Below are 21,139 nucleotides of genomic sequence, written 5' to 3' on the forward strand. Positions count from 1 at the left end.
ATTGCAGCAATTAATAAACATAGGCGAGATTCATTCGAACGAACAAAAAAAACTTTACAACTCGTTTACATAACTGTTTGCATACCGATTTTATTAAACTCTTGTCCTTTCATTCTATAGAATGCGTCATATTTAAAACATTTATTATATTAATAGTATTTAGGTACAAAAAAAAAATTGATCATCATAAAATTAGGGCAATGATTCATATCAATTTTGTTAAACATAAATACAAAAAATGTAAATATTTTAAATTCAAAATACTTCAAAAATTTATTCATGATAAAAAAATGGAATATTTGTAAGTGTTGTTCTTTTTTCATTTTCGCATGCTTTCTTAGTATATATTACGAATATTGTGGTTTTGGTTACACAATACAAAAAGAAACAACAAATATCTGATTGAAGTATATGTTAAGAATATGAAATACAAAAGGTTGTGCAACTTTCCAACATTTCCAGTGAAAACGAGTAAAATCTGGGTTTTTTCTCGTATAGTCAAACAATTTTCCCCATATAAACGAATAATGAAAACTAGAATGCAACTAGAATGACCACTAACATTAGGAACTGTTTTCCGAATGAAAAGCTAAAGAATAAAAATAATTATATACTTTTTTTTCTGGCATGGAACGCATTATGTTAATTTACATTAGTTTATATGGGACAACGTGTTTCACTATACGAGCATTTCACTATACGAGTAAAAATCCGGAAATTTTGGAACGTATTAGACTCGTTAAGTGAGGTTCCACTGTTCTTGTGATATTAAATAGGACAAGTTTCAAACAACCCCTATTTTTCATTATTAATGATATAAATTATAATATCAAAGTAAATATTGTTTTACTTGGAATAAAAGACAACCACAACACAACACAGCTAAAACAATAGTTTGCAACATACAATACTTTCCAAATGGCATCTATTTATTTAATGAATGTTCATTAAGTAAAGTTATAAATAGTTGTGTTATTATTTCTTATTATTAATAAATAATAACTGATAAATGGTATTTTTCTTAGAAAATAGTTATTAATTTAAGGAAGTGTAAAATATTAACAGAGAGTTATGTGAATACCTAAGTTTTAATCATATTATATTTCCCATATCATAAAACTCTTCATTGAGTAGATAACGTTTTTTCTTAACTAAGTCGTAAAACGTGAATGTCTTATAGTTCTATTATATCACAAATAATATATTATTAATAGTTTTTAATGAATGTTTCCTTATAGCATTATTCTTGATATAAATGTCTCGACCGACGTCAAGTGTTGCATTTAATTTATCTGCATTAGCCTCTAATAGCATTTCCTTCGATGGTAATCTTGCCTAGTAGAGATGGACGGTTCGTCCCTTTTCTTTCATGTCCTCCTTGCTTTGCGTGAAATTCGATACTTTTGTGATGACTTCGGTATGATGTAAACAACGAGCGTAAAGAGTCGAAGCGGATTGATTTAAATTGCATCGCGCCAGAGAGCAAGGTTTCTCATTAAAATGATTTGCATAATTTGTGGTCGTTTAATAATTATTATAACTATTATGTGCCTTTATTACGGTGATTATTGCGTATTAACCGTCGTGTCCTACATTACTATTACAGGTCTCGAAAAGAGCGCTAGTCCGACGCATTGCACAAAGCGTAGTTCAGAGGAAGTATGAGAACTGCTCACTTTTTAGCGTGGGTTTTCTGCAAAACGCAAATTATCATTACATCCGTGACAATACATTAAAACTGTTCGAATAATTCTACAACTGAACCGCGTTATGCAATTACTTCATCTTTATTTTATTTGTACAACGCAAGAGAATTTTATTAAATAAAATTAAATAATGTATGTTCAGAATATCCATCACAAGATATTATATTGAAGTATCGCGTCCAAATCAAGAAACATTACTAAAGAAACATTAACCGCATTCGGCATATACAAAAAAATGTTGATAACATCGGAACGGGAATGTCTCGGAATATTTAGAGAAAAATCTGTTTAGGAAGATGCTTAGTTTATGCTTTCAGTTTGAGGAAACTTATGTTTATATGATTATACACGGCCAACTGTGTTGTAAAATGTCGGCAAATATCAAAGCGTTTTTATTTGCGTTTTCAGGTGCTATTCATTCATAGAAAAAAAAAGAGATAGATTATTGCTTCAGGAATACAAATTTTTATTGACTATTCCGTGTATATTATATTCAATAAGCTTTTATTGAAGGGGTTGAATATACCTTCCTTATTTTCAGAATTGAATTAAATACTTAGTTTCTATGATAATTAACAAAATGCTTCAGATTAGGTAGTTAGAATACATTTTGTAATTTAAACGTTAGTTTCGTATTATTATATATATTATATAGTAGTAAACATTTTTACAAAGAAACATTTTTTTTATAATTTGTTTATTTATGTATTTTTATCTATACAATAAATTTGTATATCTAATTTTTATTATTACATTATAATAATAACCAATGATTAATATAAATTATTAACCGTAGGTATTTAAACAAAATTGTATGTATTAAAAATAATGTTTGCTATTGCTAATTTATTTTAAAGCGAATCAATCAATATATTGTATGACCTTTCCAATAAATGTAGGGGGAATTTTTCGGTAGAAAATTGTTTTCGTAAAACGTGAGAAGTCGTAAACCAACCGATAACAAATAAATTTTACCGAAATGACAAGAAAAGAGAAAACCTTATTATAATGAGGCGACTTCTATTGTTTATTCAGCTGGAATTTTAAATACATTTTTCGGATGCATTATCTTCACTAGTTTGCTACTGTTTCAGCCATCAAGTCACGTCACGTACAGCGTAGGGTCCGTTATTCAGATTTCCAACGTGCACCCAAAATAGAAATTAACAAACAAAAATATATATAAATGCAAGCACCCAACGGGAAATAACAATTAAAAATTAAACATAAATTTACATGAGATTATGAAACGTTTTGCTTGGTGATTTACAGAGGAAGGAAATTATAATAAATATGTGTGTGTGTGCATTTCAAGTTTGAAAACAGTTGAAAAGTGGTCGCCGTTGTAAAAGTGTTTGGGGGAAAAAATGCGAAATTTATTGTTGAGGTTCTGAAGGTGACATCCCTTTGTCTGATGTGAAATATACATAAACAACCTGTCAGGGCGAAAAAGCCACACGGCGCACATAGAAAGCAAGGAAGAAAGAAAAGAGCTAATAAAATGCAATAAACCACCGTAGAAAATTCATTTTTTGTTTGTTTCCTTCTTCGTTGTTGAAAAGAGGGTATGAAGTTAGTTACGTTTAGTATATGCGAATGAATTAGTTGGGGCGAGTTTTAGTTGTTTTTAATTTGAACCTCATATTATATAAATTTTATATGGTGGAATATAAACGCATAGTTTTATTGTGAAGAAAGATATTTTATTTGTTTATTTTCTCCTCCAGTGTAATTTGGTTGTGGTTTGGGCAGCGTGAAGCTGCCTTCTTCTTCTCTCGATCGTGAGTCGAGATGACTTAACAAGATACGGCGGGTGGAATTCCTTAAAGTCCGTCCTCGTCGTGCGCATGAGAGTAGCATTGTTTCCGTCTCAACCTCATTATCTCACCTCGTCTACCCATTCAGCTCGAGAACAACTGCCAAACCAGCCCGGGCCTGGGCCTGGGCACGCACAATCTTAAATATTTACATATTATACCCATGAAACTCGCTACCTTTTATTAGGACTCTTTTCTACATCGCATCTCACTCTCTCTCTTTCCATTTTTCTCTATTTATCTTCGTCTCTGTCACGCGTACTTCGTTTCCTCGACATGCACATACATTTTTCAAATACTGATAATGTTTTTGGCTAGGATATTCTCGTTAAAAATGATGTTGAGCCTCCCTGTTGCGTAGACGAGCAGACGGGAGTGTCTGGAGGCAAGAAGTTACCATATTCCACGAAAGAAATAAGACAGTTCCACTTGCCTGGATGTGGCCTTTCTTTGTTTAGATGATTTGTTTGAGAATCCAGCCCCATGCAAACATATAATGGCGTGTAAATGGGGGTGGGCCTTCCTGGAATACAGACCTGCCTGCTGCAGCCTGGCTCGCCCTTCAGCCCTCTCTGACCCTCTTAATCCCAAAAACTTACAACAAGTGTATGCGTGTATGTGTGAGTGTGTCTGCGCTCGGCAGAGAGTGCAAAGCCACCTAAAACCTTTTCATCCGTGCCACCGACCGAAAACATATGTTTTTTTTTCCTGTTGTTTTTCTTTACTTTTTTTTCCTAATTACCGCTGCGATCCCACTTGATCCTCTCGCGCTCCCTCCAAATTTAACACTTGAATTTTTAAAACCCACACCGAAAATAATCTTTCCAAAAACAATTTCTCATTTTCAACACCTCCCCATCAGAGCCCACTTCTCTATTTTCATCTACGAAATTATATAATAAACATTAAAGTCAATTAACAACTTCCGTGAATTACAAAACTGTTTATAATTTAGGACTATATGCTGAAACTTAAATACACAATAATTTATGTAATTCGATTTTCTTTTGCATTCAAATATATTTAAAAAAATACTTTAGTAGTTTTTTTTCTGATATTATTAATCTGTATCTGTGTGTTTTTGAATAAAAACAAGAAATATTTAAAATAAAAATCAGTAATTATATTTATAGTATCCACAATTTGAAACAAGGACACTTAATACATAAAATGAATTGGGAAAGTCAAACAAGTATTTGATTCAAAGAATTTTAGGCTTTCTGGAAATGTAATTACATTAATTTAATTATAATAATATTTATTACAATGAGTATACAATTATGTATATAAATTACAGACAATAGTACAAAAGAAAAACCATATGAATAATTGCAACGGTCAATCAATCTTACAAAGACAGATTAATATACAATCATAATACTGTATAATTAATATTGTATATTTAATATTATAAATATATACAAATATTACTGTAAATGTCTTTGAAAAAAATATTAAAAATAATTTAAATTTATGATATGAAAGCTCATAATTAATGTTATATTGACAAATCCGATTTTCCGCTTATTTAAAATTATGTATGTGACAAGCGACTAATAGTTAAAGTCGACATCTAAAAAACACTATTATAAGCTACTTTATTAGCGTATTTGAAGTTTATCCAATAAATTTACTTAATCATATTTATTATGAATATTGTCGAACAAATAATTTAGTTTTAGAAAATTTTAATTATAAAATGGATGCGAGAAATTATATTAATGCGATAAAATACGTTTTCAAAACACGTCTTGATATATTACGAGATTAGTGCTTAGTTTCATTTAAATTCTCTAGCTAAAGTGAGGTAATTATTAAAATATGTTGACATTTTTATTAAAAATATTTTAATAGAAATATTAACATTTTGTGAGAGGTTTTTGAGGATTACAATTCGGATACATCAGTTTTGATTTCGTAAATCAATTGAGTTAAAATAATGTCTTTAGAAGATAAAATTTATTTTTATCTCAACATTTTTTATGAAGTATACCTTATATCAGGGGTTCCTAAACTGTACGCCACAAATCTCGAAAATTCTAAAAAGTTTGGGAATCTCTGCCTTATATCAAGTTATAACCGCATACTTAACAAATAAAGTTCCAAGACTACCATCTTTCCAATTATGTCTGGTATATGTACTTCCAGAAAATGTAATTGGAAGTGTCCTTTATCTTATCTAAACATCATATCTTCCAACATCAAACCAGACACAAATTGCTATATTTGCAGAGTAAAACAGCCTCCATTTCATTTCCTAAAAATCAAAAGGCGTCCTCACAAAGTCTACAGACGGGTTTAAAACATGTTTAACATTATCTCAGGAAATAGCTCCACGATTAGGAAAAGGATGATACTTCCACTAATTCTTTAAATAACAAAGAATTAACACAGGCCGATAGAGTAAAATATATATTTAAAATAACACAATTGGACATTGCAAAAGCAGTTTTTATTTTGATTTAAATTCAGCATGCTCTAAAGCTAATCAAACAAAATTTGTTGTTCAAAATAAAGTTGACAAGGGATAGAGTGATTTTAGTAAAAAAAATGTGTTATAAAAAAAATTCTTAAACTAATATTAATATATTTTGCCATATATTTGTATTAAAAATGACTGGTGACGTTTGAAACTATTAAAAAAATAAGTAACTACTGTCATTTTATAATTAATAAAATTAAAGTCAATCTTTAAGTCGCGATTTAAGGTTTCTTGATTACTTATAAAGAAAATATCCTAATAACTATATCTAATTAAAACATTATTAATTAATTTAAATTCAGCAAAAAGTCAGTTTATATAAATGTAGTTGAAATATATGAATGTTATGTTAAAAACATAAATATATAATTGAAATAATGGCATTCTCAAATGAAATTACAGAATGCACATTGAAATATTAACATTTTGGGAATTAATGGACCGGAAATATTAAATTCGAAATGTGGAAAAAAAAAATTGGAGCTGCATTAAACTGGTGTCTCGCATGCGGAGCCGCATTATTAATAATTAAAATAATTAATGGGGGAGAATATTTAAAATGCATTAATTTCATCAGCTAATCCACACGAACGAAAATTATTATTTAAACGTTTGTGCCTGTGTGGTGAGCGTTTTATATGGAGCGGCTGCCTCATTTAATTCACTACACAATAAATTAATAAACGGGTTTTATGTATTGGAGTTGTAAACGCAACTCTGCGCATTCAATAACATAAGAATTTTAATTCAGAAAACAATGAAATTAACTCATTCATTTTAATAATTACATTTTACTTGGCAATGGTCTTAAAAAATGATATACCGTAATATCTCGAAGTAAAGTTTTTACGTGGTTCCACAGTCGGTAATTTAATAATCCAAATTAATAATAATATGATATAATTTAATGATGCAATGAAACATTTGTGTACGCATTTTAATGAAATCTATATTTTAATTGAATTAAATTAAATAGAGAATATGTTATAATTAGGGCAGATTCCCGATTCAAAAATAAGTGGTCGGTATAGAGATTTAAGATTATCAATTATTTCAAAAATTGACGTTAAGGATTTGTTGGAAAATTGAGGGTCGACTTTCGAAAGTCCATAATAACTGTAAGCTGATGCTATTGACATTTGAGTGGTGGAACGAATGTACCTACCTAACTATAAGTTCAGATGTTTACTTTTTCGTGGTAAAAACATCTTTTATTTTCGTTGTCATTCTAACTAATTTTAACCTTTGTCCATGGTTTCACATTTTATTTTTTCTAGAAACATAATTCAAATAATGTATTATATATGATAATTGTAAAATGACATATTATGATATACAGTGGAACTTTTCTTAACGAGCAAAATGAATTGTAAGAAAAATGACTCGCTTAATGAGCGACGTTTCGCATAACGAGTGACGATGAGAAGTCCCAGATTGCGCGCCTGCTACATTTTTAAAACTTGTGTACTCATATTATGTGTATTTTTGAATATGTTTCACTATACGAGTAAAAATCCGGAAATTTTGGAACGGATTAAACTCGTTCCACTATAATTTTAATAATATTCAATATAATGTAGATTATAACAGTCACAAATAATGAATTGACAAATTTGAACCAAATAGTTGTAAAGTCACAAACTATTTTTTGAGGCAATAGAAGAAGTTTGGATATAATTGCATTCAATATGGTTATTGGAATTGCGGCGAAACAAAAAAAAACGATTATCCCATATCATAATGTAGATAAACCTTACAGCTAAATATTATTAAAATGATATAAAAAAAATATTTATAAATATCATTTTAAATTCTTAAAATCTAAATAAAGTACAAAAGAAAAGAATGCAATACTTTTAGAGTACGGTTCATGAAAAGCAGTACAAAACTCCCCAAAGTAGAACGGTTGGTCACTTTAATTAAAGTAAGGTAAATGGGCTAAATTTATCGCCTATCTACCTTGACTGACAACATATAAACATACCTGAACTTGGATAATAGGCATAATTCTATTGTAATACTGGATGTTCCATATTTTTCGGTCCATAAAACTCAACTTTATTACAAGAAAAAATACAGTCGTTTCTTTTTATGCGGTTTTAAAGTCTGAAACCTATTTTCCGCACTATGTGAGGTATTTTTGTATATATTTTTCGTATTTACAATTATTATGTTAATCCGTAGAATAAGTAGCATGGACATAATAAACTTTAACTATAATGATAAAAGTTTCTACGAAATTGATTCATCAATCAGAACTTTTAAAACTGTTTGATGATGATTTACTATCAGTGCTTCAGTAAGCGAAATGTAACATTGATATTCTTTGGAGATTCGTGATATGAAATATTATTAAGTAAACGACTATATTTAATATGAAGATCTAAGGACTTTAACCTTTGCAAGCATGTATGGGCAATAAAGAGTAAAAAAATACTATTTACAGGATTTCAGAAAAATCTGCCGCTAATAAATATAAATTATTTTCGGAAGTGGAATAAAAAAAAGGGGCGACCTAAAAATAAGTGTTGAAATTTATATTTTTGGGGTCAAAATTAAAAAGTAAATAAAATAAAAATCAAACAGGAAATCGCCGCAAGACCGCTTCTCTCTCTCTATCTTTCACATACAAACATACGTGCACTGTCAACTTTGGTATTTTCGTAACTTGGGTTTATTTTCGAAGATCCCATAAATCCGTTTCAACCACCACAAAAATTAAAAATAAAATTCCGGTGAGAGATTGGAAACAAAAAACATAATGATAAAAGAAAAACATAAACATAAAATGTTAATGCGGCGCTATGACCACGCATAGTCAACAATCTTCAACAGTTATCTGGATTTAAAGAATAAATATTTGGTTTATGTGTTTGTAAACAAAAAAAATAATATTATTCTAGTGATAATGCGCTCGCATTATGAATTTTTAATTAGTAGGAATTTCTAATATTTAAGTTCTGATAAGCTAGAGGATTACCAGAGTCTATGTAGGCTACCCGGTAGGCTATGGTGTATGTTTTGCCTAACCTACCTTAAGACGACTTAGCGTATTGTTCTGTAATGTTTTCGGTCTATTTTGGGCGTAATTAAAAGATGATTTAAAATAAATCTCCGGTCGGGTGGAAGCTTCAGATCCCACGCATTCGTTTATTTAGATTTTTAACTTTTAATAGAAAACACCCACTGCGACCGTAATTGTAGTAGACTGCGTCACTTCTCCCACTAGGTTTCATTTGCATAAAATAACAGGCCCTTATTTATTTAATAATCAATTACATAATTCGCGCTAACGAAACATGTCGATAACAAACGTGCATTTAATTATATAGATTTAATTAACTTCTTTTTTTTTAATTGCATTAACCCGCAATTTACACATTGGCTCTATACTTTGACATCGTTATTGTTTATATAGATAAATAAAAGGTTATGAATTTTCAGTCTTGATAACAACTTTTGTTTGATTTCAAATAAATAACTATTTTTCATTCCTCATTCCTGTGAATCTCAAAATCATTTAAAAAAATAAATTTGCTAAATACAAATACATTTGTTAAATCCCGACAGTATCAAAATCCTGACTGTATCAAAATACCGACTATATCAAAATCCTGACTATATTAAAAAATCTATGTATTATGTATTTGTTTATACAATAAGACGTATAGACTAAGAGACTACGCAAATAATTGTTTGTTATTTTTGGAACTAAAGTATAGCAAAACTATAATTAAGGTTCCCGGACAGAGTTTCCATCCGCAACAGAGTATATGTCAACTAGGTAAGTGAGATGTCCACCGTACAATAAGCGTAAATAACTTACCTGTCTCCGCATAAATAAAGTAAAGCAATATTTTATCTATTTATTGGTTTTACTTTTGTAATTTTATGTTTGTTGCAATAAATATTCCTATTATTATATTGTTAAATAATTTATGTGTATTTTTTTATACGATTTTAGGATTAAGTTACTATTAAAACGATTTAAATTGTCAATAATCCTTAAAATATATTATATTATTAAATATTTATAGTTTTTTTTTATACAAAATTACAATTATATTAAATTCACATTTACTATTATTTAGTTTCGTTTTGACAGTTCTTAGAAGAAGTTAATTTGATAATAACCAAAATTTGAGCAAAAAAAATCATTAATTTTAATTCAATATTTGAAAAACATATAATTAAATTGTTCTAAAATGAATAAAACTGTGTTTCGGAAAACTTGGAAGAAATTATAATTTAGTATTACAAGAATCGTAGTACACTTGTAATCTTGTTTGCCAGTCTGTACTAGTAATCACGAGAAGAGCTGTCTGTATGGCATTTGGTTTATATGTGATTTATGAGTTGGTCTGAAATAATTAGGATTGAATCCATTGAGGCTGATGGAGAATAGTCGAGGAGGTCCAATAGGACATGCAGACCACGTATGGGTTTAAAATGTCACGTGTGGAGGCCGACAAAGACGATCGTCCGTTTCGCCGCAAAAAACCTAAAGACATGCGCTGTTTTATTGCTTGTTCAATCCGCTGCTTTATTTATATATTTCGCTCTTTAACTTTCAAAAAGAAAAGGCATAGGAAAAAAATCTAAAAGAAAACAAACAAAAACGAAAACGGGATGAAGCAAAAAAAAACAACGGTGGCCTCTTGACTTATTTGGAGTAAATAATTACGCCGGTTCTGGGCAATTATTCGTATATTCTTTAACGCGCCTTCTTCAACTTCTTCGTCTCCTCGTTTTCTATATAAATTACCTACTCGAAGACGCATTCTTTATTAACTGCTAATATCCATAAAAAGTTTCCCACATTATTTCCCATTTGCACTTACTTCGCCACTAGGCATCATATTACTAAACGCGTTTCCACCTGAAATTTAAGTTCCGTAATCAACTTACTTAGCACCAGGAAAATAAAATATCAAAAAAAAAGAAAACCACCCGTCGTCCACGATATCTTTTTTGTATCGTAAAAGATGCATTTATGTTATTATAAATATCACGTTTTCGTTTAAAAGATGTATTATAAAAATTAATTTTTGTCTTAATAGATTTTGGATTAGAAACCGATTATCTGAAGTGGATATAATGGGTCTTCCTTAGGGTCAGTCCTATTTAATTAAAGGTTTTCTACAGAAGCCCCTAGTCAGACCCAAAAATGATTATAACACACTAACCTAAAATTAAAATCTTCTTAATAAAAATGTAAAGTACAATATATTTTTATTTTACTCTCATTGTTTACTATTATTAAAATATAAAATGCATAATAACTTATTTCTTAAATTTTTATATCATTTCGTTCAGTTCGAAATTCTATTTGTTTGTTCGAGCAAAATACTAATAAATTCTAAAAAATAATAATTAATATAATTTATGGTGGGTCTATTGACAGCAGTCTTTCCGCTTCTAAAAAAAATAGTACACATTTTTTTTATACATAAATATGTTTTTTTTTTCATTATACCGTATGTATGTTTAATATCTCAATTAGTCCTGTTTCAAATAATCCATTATTTTGGCGGAACCTATTATCCGGACTATGCGAGGTATTGCTATATTAATTACCATGTGCATAAAAAATATTAAAATAATTTACAATATTAATGTCAGAAATCCTATAAGTTTATTAAGTAACAAGCATAATATCTTAAAACATGTTTATGTTATCATATATAATTATTGATGTATTAATATGATATTACATAATTAATTCAACGCTTCAATTCAAATAAAAATAAATATAATGATTACTACAAGAAGTATAGGCAGCCAACCATTCACGAATAGTCTTTCCTGTAGTAGCTTCATGTAAATACTGTAGTTATTTTTTCTATAACATAAAATTTCAAGACCTTATGCATTCTTTATATGTATTCGCATATTCATGATTATATAAATATTTTAAAAAATACATTTGACAGTTAGCGAACTAATCAGGCATGTTGTAAAATGTATTTATATAAAAAGATGTATAAATAAAAACTTTGATTTCAATTAAGGACAGGAAAATCTTGTTTTTTTATTGTGTATAATTATTCAATTTGTTCCTCAAGTTTTCTTTTGCTTGAATATTAAGAAAGTATTTCATTATTATTGTATAATTCAATTGTTTTAATTAAATGTAAGAAAGTTAAACCGCTTTATTCAAAAATAAATATAATTTGCAAATAAGAAATATTTTAAATTAATCCATAAACAATTTTATATTCAAGAGGAAATAAATAAATATAATTTCGTAATTCTTAGGTTTATTAAAACAGTACATTACAAGTAGTATTTTATATATAATACTTTTATGTAGTTATTAATATAAAATATAATTAGTAAACTTAACATTTTATCATTATTTTTTTCTGGGTTACAAAAAAATATTAAATAAATTTATATTAACATTTTTCCAGGTTCCATAATACAAACTTAAATATGTGTACATTAACATATTTACTTCTTGTAAACATAACTTTCAGCGCCTCCTCTTCCAAAACCTATAAGTAAAAATCCATTATTAGTATTTCAACAAGAGTGACGTTATTCCATACGACTGGTTTTAATAATTTTTACTAACGTTTTATGTAATTAGAAACTTTACTTACCGCCTGGTCCAAAAAGTGCTGAATAGCATGGGTTCGAGCAATATGGTTTACCTTCGTGCTCAGCATGGGATCCCGGGGCAAGGGTTTTATTGCACTTTTCGCATCTTAGACATCCTGGATGCCAGTCCTTGCCCAGAGATTGCTTACGCTCAGCTGCAAAGCAATATAAATTATTCAATAATAATAAATGCGGATAGTGGAGTGGAGACTCACACAGAGCCAAGAATAAAAAAAATAGGCTTTATTTGTAAAATTCTAATCTTTCTAGTAGTAGGCCATTAGTAAATTGCCCTCTAATTATCTACTCGCTCCTTTTTTCCTCTCCCTACTTTTTCTAAAGAGGCTACGTGCAACTTGAAGGGAACTCAAACAAAAGGGCGCATTCTCATTTCGCCTCGCTTGAAGAGTAGAACAAAAAAGCATGCATTACATAATTAATTCGATACATGTGTGTGTACATTGAAAGTTTAAAGTTCATTACTTCTTTCTCATACTCGCGTCTTGTTTTGATGATAACATTGGAATCAAAGTTCTGAGACTGTTTTTTTTATGTCTTTCTTTCTCCCGCTTTGCCTCAAATTTTCATAACGGCCAGAAAATGCGGTGCGCTGCACTTTCGGAAAACGTTAATCTTGACCTGAAATGCCTTAAAAGGTAAAACCGATGCGCGCCTGACGCTTAAAAAAAATGAAATTACTGTTGTTTCCTACGTGGCATACTACCTATCTATTCGACTCTACTATGCATATTATAATAATTATTTATTATAATATATTCATTAAAATGGGGCGGAAATACCTAATATAAACAAACAATAAGTATTGCTTTTAGAAAATTTCAAGAAATAAGAAGAAACCTTACTCATCCTCGCACTGACTTAATTTTTTTTTTAGAAAGGAAAGCTCTATGGCATTTGAATTTTTTTATATATATGAAACCATGTTTGGTGACTGTATATGAAACGTATGATTCATACAAATTAAAATTAATTTAAATAATAAATAAAACAGAAAACATTACGTTCTCTGCGGTCCATCATTCAATTGACGATGACATCATTTTTATTCACACGAAACAATTACTAATAGATTAAGTAATCTATATATATATACAGTGAAGATTCTATGAGTAAATATTGCATTTAACATTATTCATACAAACAAACCTTGAAAATTGAGTTTTGTAACTGTTAAAATACAATAAATATTTATTCTCTCAAATTTCACATCCAATTATAAAACATACGTATTATGATTATTGTTATCAAGTGAATATAGATAGCAATAAAATAATGAGTTTTGATAAATAATCTTATTTTATATAATTACAATTACAAATACAACTTAAATTTTATATTATTATGTATACAATAAATGCTAATTTACTTATGTTATTATTTTAAATTTAGTACTTATTTCTAAATAATAATAATAACATGATTTAATTTAACAGAATTATTATGTTTATTCGGTAATTTTATTTTCTTATTTGTATTCTTTATTTCTGTAACTTTTGATTATTTTTTGCTGGCCAATAAATTATAATAATTATTTATTTAAATTACATAAATATTTACCGAAAAAAAGGCGTGTTTTCCTATTAATCAAATATTTATAATTATAAGTATTAATGATCATAATAAATCCAATGTTACAATATATAATGTCTTACTAACAATAAACGTAATAATCACTAATAGATTACTATGACGTAATATAAGTAATGCGCTTGTTTAGGCGCAAAGGAGGTAAACATGTACATTGTTAATATTAAATAAATGTACACTCACCAAAGTACACAGGTTTTTCGCATTTTGGACAGTTCGGCATTTTTTTGGCTGGCTCGTTCGTAGTTCAACCGATATTGAATTAAGAAGTTTAAAGCAGGTGACTGAATGAAATAGAGACGGCGACTAAAGTTTTGCTGAGGTCGGAGTTGTTTGAGTTTGTTGAAGGCGGGTGAGAGGATAGAGGATTTTTAAACTGCACACGACACTATTGGAAAGTGTATGTGCTTCACATATCAATCACACCATTGTACGCATACGAATGACGTGAAAAATGCTGCATGCTTATATTGATAATAAATAAGTGCTTACATTTTGCAGTGGGTTAAGCCTGGATCAGGCTGTACAATATTTTATCGAGTCTCCTCGTATCGATAACAAACTCATATATACTCAATACCTATATCAATATATTTATTTGTACATACTTTAGCAATTACGTAATATAGTGAAACTAACATTTTCTATGTTGATTTTATTGAATAATTGATATCAAGAAAGGTCGTTCTATTAATATAAAGTTTGCCTTGAGATAAACCAATGTTTTGATTTGGGACGCCGCGGAAAAATTCTGATAAAGTTTGGGAACCACTGTATTAAAGAATTAATTATACCAAGACTGGCTCGCGAGCCGCATGCGGCTCTTCAAGAGTTTTGTTGTGGCTCAAATGATAAATAAAATATTATATACATTATACAACTGTAGGTCCGGCTCCCAATTTTTTATATATTAGAAAATTTCTCATATTTTATCTTTATTGTTTTATCTGTCTTATATATATAATGACTGTTGCAATTTTATTGGACATGTTTCAGATCCAATAGAACCACTTAAAAAGGAATTAAGATTTTTATGTGATAAAAACAAAACTGATAATTTATAAATACATTTTTTCTTAGTAATATTTTGTTTTCTCGGATTAGTTAAATATTCCAATTATTACAACTTTAAATTATTTTTTTTACATTTACAAATTAACGAGATAAAAGTGATACAGAAAATAGAAATTTTAAACATGCTATAGTGAATAATTCTATATAATGCCTAGGTAATAGGTAGAATAACGAAAACTATTAGGCATTGTGAATAATCATTTAAATTTAGTACATTATTTAATAAGTAAGTGATATATGGTGGAAAATTGAATAAACTCTTAAACATAAATGCTAAACAGGTCTTTCGTCGTTGAAGAAAATGTTATCTATGTCTTATCATTCATTATGTGTTTAATGAATGGCTAATTTAAATAAACTGAATATGTGAAAACATATATTAAGGTAGGTTTGTAGAATGGTCTTAGTTTATAGCATTTTGATCTACATCTGTTAAAATAATAATATATACGGTCATTATTTTTATATACTTTATCAAATTCACAAATAAACTTATAATTATATTGAAATAATAAATACAAAAGAAGCAGATTTTTATAGTTTATTTAGTTTTGTTTTTAAACATTGGAATGGTATCAGATGTATTAATTACACGGTCTGCAAGGTCTACAGCATTTTTTTCCTTTCTTACTGCCACTTGCATCAGATCTGCTTGACTCCAAATGTTGTATATTTTCTTCTTTGCTATTGCCTACGTTAGCATCTCCCCCGGCATTTAAGTCGTGATCATTGACTTCGTTCACGACGGACGGTTTTTCTTTTAAAGATTCGGGGATCTTCCACACGAAAATTTCGCCGGCTCCCCCAGTTGTTATCACATAATTACAATCGGGACTAATACAAACTGCCGTTATTACAGAGCAATGCCCCAATCCTATATGCGTGGTTATTCCTTCTTGATATTTCCACATCTTTACAATTTGATCATTTGCACCCGTTACGAAAAATTGACCGTCTGCAGATATATCCAAGGAATTTATGGATCCCGAAGTGGAGCCCTCTATTTCTCTGACTAGACTTCCATCTAATACTTCCCAATAACATAGTTTCCTATCGGAACCACCAGTCAAAATTTGCACGCTGGACGGATAATAGTGAACCGTCATAAAGAGAGTGTTCTCAAAAAGTATTTGCTTTCGAATTTGTCGTAGAATATCCCAAATTATGCACGTGCCATCAGTGCTTGCACTTACAGCTTCATCATCGGTTCGGTTTATATGAATCGCAGACACCGGACCGGTGTGCTCCTTTAACGTACAAACCAAATTTTGGCTTGTAGGCTTAATATCCCAAATACGTACTTGGCCTTCGCACCCACCGCTTATTATAAATTTACCATTATGGGATATATCCATGGCCGAAACTCCTTTATTATGGGCGTTCAGAATTGCGTAAATCAATCTTCCTGTGAGCGGAGTAAATGCTCTGATCACACCATCATTCCACGCCGTCAAGATGGAACGTCCGTCATGAGCAAATACCACTTTTGAACAGCTAAAATTTGGAACCATTATCCTTAATAACTCGTCCATTGTTTTCATACTCCATAAGCGTACGCTATCTTTACTCGCAGTAGCAAAAATGTCAGAGAATTTACTGAAATCCAAAATGATAGTAACTAAACAGGATTATAGTAATTTTTAAAGCTTACTAAGGGAATGCCGTATCGAAGATTGTTGAAGTGTGACAGGTAATGATAAGTTTAGTCTCGAATGTTTTCATATCAATGGAGAACACCTCACAATTCAATGTACCTGCTAAAATACAAGTTCCTTTGTCTTTTAACACCAATGTTGTGACGGCGTGCTTAACATTTGTTGTTTTTATCTGTGAAATCGACAAATTATAAAATACATATTAATATGGAACCTATAAGTCAGCAAACAATATTTACCAGGTAACTTTTAAAGGTAATAAAAAATATACGAGAAGCGCTAATCAGGTATTTGATAAATATATACAAATATAATAATCAATACTTTAAAGTGTTGATTTTTCTGTATTTTCTCTTGTTATATATTGACGTTAAAAACGCCAATTCGTATTCTAATGCAAATAATAAGGTTTGCTTACCACTTTCAAAGCTGGATTCGAAGGTAATTTAAATGCTATACTTGTGATTCTTTTATCAATCTTTGGAGGTTCTTCTAAAACTACATCGATTGTTCCGTCACCGGCACCGATGATGATCTCTCCTGTGTTCATTAATATAATCGAACGGATTCCTGTAATATCAGTAGAATTATATATTAAAAAAGGTTAAATATTCAACAGGTGAACATTTAGAACTTGAAGGAATGAGTTTCACAGTTATTTTATAATTTATCTTATAGTTTTCGTGATAATTATGAGATTGCTTATTTATTAATTTTGTATCTAATATTAACAGTTTTTTTTATAATGCTATTAATTGAATTAGGAAGGATGCATACCCATGCTATATAATTCAACAGTTCCAGGCTGTAATTTCTTCTTGCTGATTTTTGTAAAGCATCCAACCATCATCGGCCTTTTGACAGGCTCCAAGATCTCCACGTCGTGATGGAAATTCAGTCTCAATTTCAGCATGTCGCCCGTACTTGTTCCGCACAAACAAATCTCGTCCCTATCATTGACGTCCATGCAAAGGACCTTCCTTTTCAATTTCGAGAGGCTCACATCGATCCCGATGACGCTCCTTGCTTCCGCATCAATTTTCCAAACCATCAGGTTTCCCTCGCCGGCGGTCATAAAACAAGGTCCTCGACAGTTCATAGTGTACAGGACAGTTGCATCCCCCTGCGATCCTTTGGTGGCCTCTGCCCCGCAGATTAATTTGTTCTTATTAATATCCCAAACAACGACCGAACCACAATCCCTTCCACCAAGTGACAACAAATACTCATCTCGTCTAGAAAAAGCTACCGCTTCAACTCGAACCTTATGCCCTTCGTGTTTAATCAAAGCCACGTGTTTATAGAAATCCCATAATATGACTGATGCCTGAAACCACATAATTATCCCATTGACATACGAATAAAATATAAGTTATGTAACCAAAAAAAAGTAAGATGATTTTGTACAGTTTCTTTAGCATTGAATTGTTTTATTAGTAAATAATACAAGAAATACTAAAGACATTATTTGCTTCATATCTATTGGATAGAGGACATAAAAAATGTTTAATTTTACTCTATTTTTTTTAGAAAACTAATGCGTTAATCGTAAGATTCTTCCATACTTTCTGACGAATTTGTTTTATCACTTGTGGATAAAGGTTTTACTCGTTTACGAGCAATGTTTTTAATATAACTTCAGAACTTTCACTTTAACTACTGGCTACATTTTCGTTAAAAGAATATTATTTTTCTTAACAATTTTACTAGTTATTGTTTTTACCACATAATACATTATAAATTCTAAAATAAATTTTAGACGTCTGTGACACATTGTACGTCAAGGTGTCAATATTGTAAAATACATAATTTAAAATCGTCTTACTTTGAATCCTATGTGATTGATTTGCCCGGATGCAACATATTTCCCACTTCTCGAAACATCTATAGCTGATATCGTGTTCGTGTGACCGGCGAGGAAAAATTGCTCATTGGTATTAGTATTCTTTATCGTCACTTTATTGCCCATCGGATAAATTAAATGAATTCCATCCGGATGTATCTGAAGACCCCTTATAGTATTTCCTGATAAAGGAATTTAATTAAAAATAGTATATTAATAAGAAACAAGGAATTCCAAAACTAAGAACTTGCCATCGAATCCGACACTAGCGTGCAACTGCAGCAATGATACGGATCCATCTAGTTCTGCAGGGCACTCAGCTTCCATAACTGCAGTATTATGTATATAAAATTGCAATAAATATGTACAAAAATTGTATTAGCTGAAATGACGACTCCAAAAACTTGTTTAAAAATGGCGCATAGCAACCATGGTAACAAGAACCATCGTACCGCTTTGTGAATGATTACGACATATCATTATTTACAAGAAGTGTTATTCACCATAATTTAAATATTGTCAATATTTTTGATCCTGTGTGCACAATGTGCATATATGTTAGCTTATGTACTTCCAGCATTCTATATATTGCCTAGGCAGAGTTGAATTTTGACCAATCTACTTTTATATGTGTACACTTATTCAGTTTTTTAATTTTAACCATCCAATGAACACACTATGAATAACAGGATTAATCATTATTCAACAGGGAATTTGCATTTATGTTTTTGTTTTTTTTTCAGTTTCCCTCTATATATAACTTCGTGGAAAGAGTTTTCTGCATGAAACAAAATACATAATTAAACTAATTATACACTTGCTTATAACACATATATTTAAATTATACTTTAATTATATATACATAATTTATGAAGACATGGCTTAATATTAATTCAAAACAATGGCGTAAGTGTGTAACAAATAATAGTAATAAACATATATAGAAATAATATTCATGATAATATCTATAGTTTTAATAGATATTTCTATATATATATGTACATTTTATTTAATTAAGTCTTTTTAATGTTCTGTATTTTTAATTAAATATTTTTGTTTATGCTAACTAGGGCACACAAATAGGTACTTATCAACATTTGTTTATACTTTGATTTTATAATTTAATTACTGTTATTAAAATAGAATAACCACAATAGCAATAGAAAATATAATATAAATCTTACAAAGATACGTTTATACCAGTTGATACGAGTATTATATATTAGATATAGGCAATTGTATTTACTGAAGTGCCTTGTCCCAAAACACATTTAAAATTGAGGTTATCTCTTGATTGTTTATAGTACATTCGAAATGGCTCTTTGCGAAGCGGAAAAAACATTTATTTTACATAGTGTCGAAGTAAGTATTAATAATTATTTAATCATTCATTATTTTAATTATTTTATTCATGGTTTTAAGGAAAATTTTCGAATTGATGGCAGGCAAAGAGGTGATTATCGTCCAATGGAATTGGAAACAAACATTGTTGCTCCATCATTTGGTTCTGCAAGACTTCGATTAGCAAATACTGATGTACTGGTTTCAGTCAAATTAGAAATTGATTCACCAACATTAGAGCAACCAAAATTAGGAAAAATTGAATTTTTTGTTGATTGGTATGTAGATTATTTTCCATTCCTTACTATATTTATTGAAATTCTATTTCAGTTCAGCTAATGCTACACCAGACTTTGAAGGAAGAGGTGGAGATAATTTAGCAACTGAGATATCAAATTGTTTATCATCTGCATATAAATCAAGTACAGCTTTTGATGCTGGAAAATTGTGTATTCTGAAAGGATCAAAATGCTGGAAACTGTATGTTGATATATTATTATTAGAATGTGGAGGAAACTTATATGATGCAGTTTCTTTGGCAGTAAAAGCTGCATTATGGGATACAAGAATCCCATTAGTAAAGTCTGTTGTTGTTGATGGCAACAAAGTAGATATGGAAGTATCGGATGAATTATTTGATTGTGAAAGGTTGGATGTAACTGGCGCTCCAATAATGGTAATTTTAAGAACTTTATTTGAAATATATAAAAATGCTCATTTTAGGTTACAGTTTGTAAAATTGGTGACCAATGTATTGTTGATCCAACGACTGCTGAAGAACATTGTTCTGGAGGTTCTGTTGTGGTGGCAGTTTCTAAATCAAATTTCAGCACTATATTGCAAACAGGAGGAGGATCCTTGCATCCAATGACACTATTAGAAAGTTTAAAATTGGGTCAAACAGTGGCTCAAAGATTAGATTCTACCTTAATAAACACATTGAAGCAAATAAATGATAATTCTACAGATGTTGGCTTCTTAAAATAAAATTATACAAAAGCCTATTTTTT

The 21,139-nt window shown here is 29.8% G+C and overlaps 3 protein-coding genes across 3 annotated transcripts; 1 reads left to right on the forward strand and 2 right to left on the reverse strand.

Moving 5' to 3' along the window:
• Positions 1 to 12,248: 12,248 nt before the first annotated feature.
• Positions 12,249 to 14,657, reverse strand: LOC108564090 (cysteine-rich protein 1-like). The gene is made up of 3 exons (XM_017922997.1): positions 14,400 to 14,657; positions 12,611 to 12,763; positions 12,249 to 12,502 (listed from the first exon to the last, which is right to left on the reverse strand). Exons 1-3 carry the CDS (start codon positions 14,437 to 14,439, stop codon positions 12,459 to 12,461), a joined length of 237 nt encoding a protein of 78 aa, XP_017778486.1. The 5' UTR covers positions 14,440 to 14,657; the 3' UTR covers positions 12,249 to 12,458.
• Positions 14,658 to 15,874: 1,217 nt separating this feature from the next.
• On the reverse strand, positions 15,875 to 19,115 carry LOC108564088 (cilia- and flagella-associated protein 52). Its single transcript, XM_017922995.1, has 6 exons — positions 19,040 to 19,115; positions 18,771 to 18,970; positions 17,723 to 18,272; positions 17,364 to 17,515; positions 16,942 to 17,117; positions 15,875 to 16,886 (listed from the first exon to the last, which is right to left on the reverse strand). Exons 1-6 carry the CDS (start codon positions 19,113 to 19,115, stop codon positions 15,875 to 15,877), a joined length of 2,166 nt encoding a protein of 721 aa, XP_017778484.1.
• Positions 19,116 to 20,054: 939 nt separating this feature from the next.
• LOC108564099 (exosome complex component RRP42) lies at positions 20,055 to 21,133 on the forward strand. The gene is made up of 4 exons (XM_017923018.1): positions 20,055 to 20,150; positions 20,211 to 20,407; positions 20,460 to 20,805; positions 20,853 to 21,133. Exons 1-4 carry the CDS (start codon positions 20,103 to 20,105, stop codon positions 21,114 to 21,116), a joined length of 855 nt encoding a protein of 284 aa, XP_017778507.1. The 5' UTR covers positions 20,055 to 20,102; the 3' UTR covers positions 21,117 to 21,133.
• The last annotated feature ends 6 nt before the right edge of the window (positions 21,134 to 21,139 follow it).

This window comes from Nicrophorus vespilloides, unplaced genomic scaffold, assembly GCF_001412225.1.
Source record: "Nicrophorus vespilloides isolate i.1.1-1 unplaced genomic scaffold, Nicve_v1.0, whole genome shotgun sequence".
Classification (NCBI taxonomy): Eukaryota; Metazoa; Arthropoda; class Insecta; order Coleoptera; family Silphidae; genus Nicrophorus; species Nicrophorus vespilloides.